At 38.4% G+C, this 7572-nt stretch overlaps 1 protein-coding gene across 3 annotated transcripts; it reads left to right on the forward strand.

The window, feature by feature from the left end:
- The first annotated feature begins 1980 nt into the window (after positions 1-1980).
- On the forward strand, positions 1981-7236 carry LOC110928953. Of its 3 annotated transcripts, none has more exons than XM_022172027.2 (6): positions 1983-2566; positions 3946-4046; positions 5067-5164; positions 5252-5463; positions 5959-6015; positions 6890-7236. In XM_022172027.2, exons 1-5 carry the CDS (start codon positions 2116-2118, stop codon positions 6009-6011), a joined length of 915 nt encoding a protein of 304 aa, XP_022027719.1. In that variant the 5' UTR covers positions 1983-2115; the 3' UTR covers positions 6012-6015; positions 6890-7236. The 3 variants fall into 3 exon arrangements, with proteins under 3 accessions (XP_022027720.1, XP_022027719.1, XP_022027718.1); XM_022172026.2 differs by having other exon boundaries at positions 6924-7236; XM_022172028.2 differs by lacking the exons at positions 5252-5463; positions 5959-6015; positions 6890-7236 and having other exon boundaries at positions 1981-2566; positions 5067-5168.
- Positions 7237-7572: the final 336 nt, after the last annotated feature.

Genomic DNA, 7572 nt, shown 5'->3' on the forward strand with positions numbered 1-7572 from the left:
GAAAATAAAAACTGTACTATGTGTTAGGGGGTAGGGGCGCCCATCATTCACCACACACTCATCACTCACAACATTCATTCAATTTCTACCATGTCATCGAGCTTTATTAGTGGAAATGTCCATCACTCGCCACACACTTATCTCCATTGAAAAACAACTCACCACACAAACACAAACAACGCGTGCTCATCATCACGCTTATCTTTCACCACGCGTGATAACTGTTGGAAAAAAAGGTGAAAATAGCATTTTTCACAAATATAGGAAAATGATTTTTTCCTATTTTGGACTAGAAATAAATATAATAAAATGAGCGGGTTTTATGTATTTATTTGTGGGTTTGTGTTCTATGTTGGAAGAGCTTCGCAACGAACTAAACCACGTCCAAAACCGAGCTAAGATGAATGAGATATCGATGCTCAAAGTTGGGTGTTTGGAACATTCAATGTTGAAACTAAAGGGAAAGTAGCACCTTGTCCCACATAGGAGGAGAGATGGAACTTAAATGGGTATTTAAGGTGGAACTCTCCATCCTTATTGTTTCATGGAAGCACACACTAGTGTCCTCGCGAACCGCACCCTAACTCGCACTCGCACTCGCACACGCGCGCGTGGCGTGGGCGATGAGGCGCTTTGATGGCGCACTTTGCACTTCGCACGCTCGCATCGCCGAGAGCCGCCTTTATATTTTTGACCGCGCGCGCGTGGTAGGTGATGCGGCGCGCACGTATGGGCTCACAGGTGACGTGGCGCACGCGCGCATGCACGGACTTGAGCCAAGAGGCCGCACCGCGCATGAACGCGCATGGACATGGGCCAGTGTGGCGCACGCGCGCATGGCCGTGAGCAAAGATGCCGCACCGCGCATGGGCGCGCGGGGACATGGGCCAGTGCGGCGCACGCCGCATGGCAGTGAGCCAAGATGCCGCACCGCGCATGGGCACGCGGGCACGCGCAGAAGCTTCCAGCATTGAATGACTGGGCAGTTTCAGTCCAGCTTCGTAACTGACGAGTTAATAGGCTTTAACTGAGAATTAAATGACGTATTAAATTGCATTGAAGACGTTTAATGCAATTTAAACCTCTCATTTAATTCGTTTTGACTGTTTCAACCTAGGAGCTGTATAAATACAGCTCCATACCCACTTCAGCAGGACACCAGCAACAACAGCTATATGCAAACAATCTTCTACACTCTTCTGTTCATCTTTTTCTTACAAGCTTCAAGGTAACCTTCGGGTTGTAGGCGAATTCCGGCAGTACCACTGCTCCGGCTGTTGTACCCTGGGAAACAAAACGAGTACTCCTGGGAGACTCGGAATTTGTTTTAAGGGAAGCGTGTGTTCACGTGCCTCAGCCACTCTGCTTCTACTCCTTTCTTGTATTTTGGTTTATTTCAGTTGTATTGTTCTAGTATTTTATTTTTAGCTTTCCTTGTATTGTAATCAGTAATAAAAATATTGTTTATTTTATTTATTTATGCGAACGGTTCCTACAATAACATCCACCAGCGGTGGTGTTCCACGCCAATCAACACGTGATGGTTGGCCGACAACGGGGTGCCCCGTCCCCCCTTACACCCTTAGGCTATGGGGTGTGGGGGTCATGGATTGGAACATTATTTCCACATAGGATCATTAATTAAATGGTATACCATCCCCCTCCTTGATTGATGGTGGTTCCCATGGATTAAACCACGATTACCACGACCCTCTCATTTGATAATTTTAAGACAAAAACAAATTAACAAAAATAAAGGGGATAGTGGTTTGGGTCATAACCACACCCTTAGGGTAGTGGTTTTGAATAATGGATTAAAGATAGATGATGTGGTACCTATGTGGAGGGTCATGGTGGTCATGACCACACCCTATAGCCTTACAGCTTAAACAGAAACGTATAAACAATCCATCAACATGTGTTACAGCTTACATAGAAACGTATAAACAATCCATCAACGTTCCCAACACGGTCAAACTCTTGACTTTCCAAAACGTGTATCACAAACCACACACCCCCATCATTCATAACGTGCATCCCTCCACACTCAATCCCCCCTCTTCCACCTGCATCTCCACCACATTCAACCGAACCTGAACAATTCACACAACCGCCATGGATTTCTGGCAAAAAGCTCGCTCATTCGCCGAAGATGCCGCCAAAAAATCACAAGAACTAACAAAAGAAGCCGCGAAACGATCACAGGAGTTCACAAAAGAAGCCGCGAAGCGATCACAGGACTTCACGATCGGATCTTCGAAGCTATCGGATATTGTTTCTGAGGCCTCGAAACGCTCGAAGGAGATCGCTGCTGAGGCGTCGAAGAAGGCCGATTTGATTAAGGTTGAGGCGTTGAAACGTGCGGATCAGATTAAGGCTCAGATTCCGTCTACTTCGGTTGCGATCTCGCAACTCGTTGTGGATTCATCGTCTTCTTCTTCTTCTGCGACAGTGTCTGGTGTTGGTGATTCGGCTGAGGATCTGGAGAAGTTTGGGATTACGGATGAGTTAAGAGAGTTTGTCAAGGAGATTACGATTAATACGTTTCGAGATTTTCCGTTAGAAGGTAAGTTATGTTTAAATTGTAGTTGAGAGCATGTGTTTGTTATAATGCATGTGAAATTGAAGTTAGTTATAGGATTTGTGGAGGTTTTGAAGAATGCTTAGTGAATAGTTTGAGTTTTAAATTGTTACCTGATTGCATTGTGTATTATGACTATTATCTAGGGTTTTTGACTGTTCTAAAATGTTTTAGAGATGTAACAGAATTAATAATTATCTATAGTGAGGTGTAATAGGAATCCTGCCTAACAGTTCCAATGCATTTGCAATGAAGAATTAGGAAATAGGAATTACAGCAAATCTCTTGACTATTAATCATGTTGCTAAGCTTATAAGTATTTCTAAATTGTTCAGAATCATAGAATTTATCAGGTGAAGAAGTGCATTAGAGTTTCATATGTGTTATGACTTATGAGATTTAGTTGTTTCATGTAAGAATTAAGAAATATTGAGTATTAGATTGTTAGTTGATGGCACTGTATATCCTCTAGGGTTTTTGATTGTTTTTAAATGTTGTAGAGACTAGAGATGTAATGGTGCTGCTATGATTAGAGATGTTTAATATTTGGGGGAAAATTAACATCAGCATGAGAAAGGTGAAACGATGATGTGGATGTGCTTGTGAATGCAAAATTATTGATGATACACCTTTGAGACGGTTCACGATCCCGCCTAATAGTCCCAATGTATTTACAATGAAGAATTAAGTAATCATAGTGGATTTTCTTGTTGTTAGTCATGTTGCCAAGCCTATAAGTTTTACTACATTGTTAGGAATCACAGAATTTATTAGCTGCAAAAGTGCATCGGAGTTTCACTTGTATTGTGTGATTTGGTTGTTCCATCTGGAAGAGGCTGGGTTTCCACAATTTTCTTGCGGTGAATCTGCAGCGAAATACATAGAAATCAGAGTGGTATCTCTTAAGTTCGTCTAAGGTACTACATAAATATGTCACTACTGACAAAAAACAAGAGTGTAGTTTCTGGAAGTTGTAGATCTTGTCTCTTCCGATCAATTTGTTATGTGTGCACAACTTCTCCATCAGTGTACATGGGGAAGCAAAGGTAAGGAATGGCTGCAGTGCTGAGGTAAGGAATGGGCTGCAGTGCTGGATGTTTTATGGATTCTATAAGTTTGTTAGATTGCTTAAGTCATGTTAGTAGTAGATGAGGATTAGTAGTGGTGTAGTTTACTTTCAGCACTAAAGTTTTTCTTTTGTAAGGTTATATATAGGTAAGGCGCATTTGTTTGGTTATATATAAATGATTAATATCCGAAAATTGCTCCATTCCCTATCTTGTTCTTCTGTTTTCCTTAGAACATGATTCGGTACAAACAATTTGTTTGATGGTTATAATTGGAGATATATTTGTAATGTGCAGATGACTCAGAAATGTCTGATATTCCTACAATCTCAAATGTGCGGCAGGATCTTACGAAGTGGCAAGAAACACATGCTAAACTTGTTCTTTCAACTGTAAAGGTAACTTCTTGAGAGAAAAAACATCATCCAGAGGATATGATATGAGTGAACTAGTGACTTTGCTCATCTTTACTTTTATGTACTGAAATATTCTTACCAGCCGCCACCTGATAGCTTTGTCTGTTTCTATGATGCCAATCTTGGTGAAGATGAAAAGAGTTATATGGAGATTATACCATGTTATATCTCTATGGTCATGTGAGAACAATTTCATGCATATAGCCATGAGATACATGTATAAGACTTTTTCTTTCAAGATTCGTTTATAGACTTCATTCTTGACTAGATGAAGATAGGCTTGCTTCATTATCCAAAACAGGACCGTATTTCTCATCTTATTCTTTCAATATGCTATTAAGTGAACAGGGTCTGAAAGAAAAACTCTTTTTTGATTTTCATTTTGACCAGATATATCAGAAATATTGCATGGTGACCTTTTGATTAAACTTTTTTTCTATGAAAACCCATGTTTTACGGTTTGCGTATGAGAGGTTAAATGTGAAGGTGGAAGAGGCAAATAGGTGCCGACACTTATGTTTTTTTTTTTTTCATATTAATAATGTCAGTATTTCAAGTTTCATCTGCAACTCCCAATGACAGCATTTTGATTCCATCTTTAACTCCCACACACAAATATATTCACTACATAGGTGATCTATGTGGGAAATAATTAAATACATACGCGAATAAAGTCTGATATGTGAATCTTTGATCGGAAAAAACAAAAGTAGATACACGTTTCTTATTCGCGTATCTCATGGCTATATGCGTGATATTGTTCAGACATTTTCATAGAGGTATAACACACTTAAAAATAGGTGTTTACATGGTTTCTGAGTTTTTAAAGGCCTTAGCCAGAGCGTGTTTATTTTCATTCTAAATATTTCACTCTTCTATTGTGTTGAAACAATTAGCTTGTAATCAATAGCTCCACTGTATATGTCTTATTCTCTTCACTTAACCTTACCTTTGACCATTTAAGAGTCTATCTTTCCTTCATCTTACTATTAATAATTGCAGGAAATCTCAAAGTTGAGGTACGAGTTATGCCCACGTGTCATGAGAGAAAGGAAATTTTGGAGGATTTATTTTTTGTTAGTAAATAACCACGTGACTCCGTAAGTAACTTATTTGTTCCTTTGATTATTCAAATCACAATCTTAAAACTTCCCGTAAGTACTCAATTTTCGATATGATAACTACAGTTATGAAAAGCGTTACAAGGAAGAAGAGGAAAATAAAAAAGTGGTTGAAAAGGTGAACGAGGACGCTACAGTGGGGTCCGCAGCTGAAAGTGTTTCTAAAACAGAAGCAAGTGAAGCAAATCAGAAAACTAAAAGCACAAATACAAAGACAACCGACCAGGATTTGGATGTTTTTCTATTGGGAGATCTTGGTGACAGTGACGAAGGACCAGGTATGTTGTTGAGGCGTTTTGTTGCGTTTTGATTGTTAGTTTTTGTGATGGACAAATTGACAGGTTGGGTTAGCGGTCAAACCAGGTACTTTTCTTATGGGCTGGGTCAACCACCATTACTTCTTGTTCAAATTTTCTATTTTTTACAATCAGTTGGTGTGTCAAATATGAAAACATAGATTATTTTAATAATAATGATGATCTTAACTTTTAACTAGATTGAGTCAGGAGGTTTTGTGCATAAAGTACACTTTAACTGACCTTCGACCTATTTCCCTTTCAGCTTATTTGTTTTAAGTTATTATACCCGTTTGACATGTAAGAGCTTTAAGATAATCGAATTGACCTTTAGCAAACTCTTTTCTAGTCAGGTGTCTTCTTTCTCGCATGCACGAGAATTAGACATAATTTGTCACTTGAATTCCTTGTTTTTTTGCATATAATTCGTATCTAGTTTGGGATTCAACATGCCTACGATTTATTTTGGCTTTTCAGATGACGGAAATGATGATGGCTTGGATGATGATGATGATTTTGACAAACTATAATTCGGTAAGGATGACAATCTCTTAAGTCCCACTTTTTATTGTTCTTATTGAGAATCAACATAGATCTAGGCATCTAGCTTATTTTTGCTAAATTAATCACAAGAAAATCACAAAGTAGACTTTTTTATTGTGTGTTTCTCACATATAACCATGTCAGAATGATTACACACGTATAGCCATGAAGTACTCAATTCATAGTTGCACATGAACATGTACTTGCGTATCAGCTTTTAAATCTAATTATAGTGGAGAAACCATAAGTTTGCGTATCTTACGGCTACGAAAAGATCTTTTCTAGGGATACACGAATAAAAGTAGATACGCGAGTACGTGACTAATAATTTGCGTATCTTATGGCTACAAGTGTGAATCACTATAACATGACCATAGAGATATACCAGACCAATTAAAATATGGTATTAGGGTACCCCTGGATGTGTCAATTTCAACCCGTTTGTATGGAAACACATCAGTTGAGGTTGTATTTGATTGATGACAGGTCTAACGTGTTTAATATAAAATTGAGCTAAAAATGAGACACTCTTTATAACGTGGTAATTTGTTTTATTTAAATTTTGGAATATTTAGTTTTTTTTTAGATTTTTTTTGGTTTTTGGGGGGTGGGGGTTAGGTTTTTGGGGGGTGGGGGGGGGGGGGTTTAGGTTTTTTGGGGGTTTTTTGGTGAGGTATAGTTTTTTTTTTGTTTTTTTTTGCGGGGGGGGGGGGGGGGGGGTTAGGTTTTTGGGTGGGGGTGGGTGTTTAGGTTTTTGGTGGTGATGTAGTGGGTTTAGTTTTAGGTTATTGAACACTTGTCACTCTATAAATCCTTTCTTACACTTCTTACAATTAGAAGCCTTTGTAGAATAACTTGACCCTTGAGAAATAAATCAAAAAGTGTATTATGGCTTGCAGAAGATGAATGCATGAAGGCAAGTTACAGTTGGTGAACAGATGTTAAACATCAATCGTTTTAGGTAATTTTGTTTCTTGTTGATTGTTTCATTTGTTTAGGATATATACACTTTCTCATACCTTTTCTTTTTCTATTTTTATTGGTTTTTTTGTGATGGATTGGATTGGGCTCAATTTGACAACCCACATTATGTCATTAAGTTTAGGTTTGGTAACCTGAAACACCTAAACAGATGATACGCGTTTATATTAAAAATCATATTTTAGGGTGGCGGCGCAACTTGTTGCCCGACTACCTGCCATTGCTTTGTAATTGCCTTTTTTCGTGTGGAATGATATTGATGTTTTAAGCAAAAAATATTTTAGGTAATTTTGTTTCTTGTTGATTGTTTCATTACATAAGGGCTGACCCGAGTAGTAAGCACCCGTGTCTTGTGACTAGTAAATTTGTTGTGTTATACGGTTATATAATACCGATACTTGTTTTCCATGGGGTTGAGCTAGGAGTCGACCAGTTCATGAATATGTGGTTTGTTTAAGTGCCTATGTATTCAACTATTTGGTAGTGATTATAAAAAAAAAGTAGTAATGAGTCGATTAAATAACTTGCTGTTTAGAAATAAAGGATTGTTATTAAAGTAAGGAGTTT

The sequence above is a fragment of the Helianthus annuus genome, chromosome 5, assembly GCF_002127325.2.
Source record: "Helianthus annuus cultivar XRQ/B chromosome 5, HanXRQr2.0-SUNRISE, whole genome shotgun sequence".
NCBI classification, from domain to species: domain Eukaryota; kingdom Viridiplantae; phylum Streptophyta; class Magnoliopsida; order Asterales; family Asteraceae; genus Helianthus; species Helianthus annuus.

Excerpts from the sequence above, each read along its gene's own strand:
- LOC110928953 (XM_022172027.2), top strand. The coding sequence starts at position 2,116 with ATGGATTTCTGGCAAAAAGCTCGCTCATTCGCCGAAGATGCCGCCAAA. Across the intron at positions 2,567-3,945 it reads TCGAGATTTTCCGTTAGAAG|ATGACTCAGAAATGTCTGAT; the intron begins GTAAGTTATGTT and ends TGTAATGTGCAG. Across the intron at positions 5,464-5,958 it reads TGACAGTGACGAAGGACCAG|ATGACGGAAATGATGATGGC; the intron begins GTATGTTGTTGA and ends TTGGCTTTTCAG.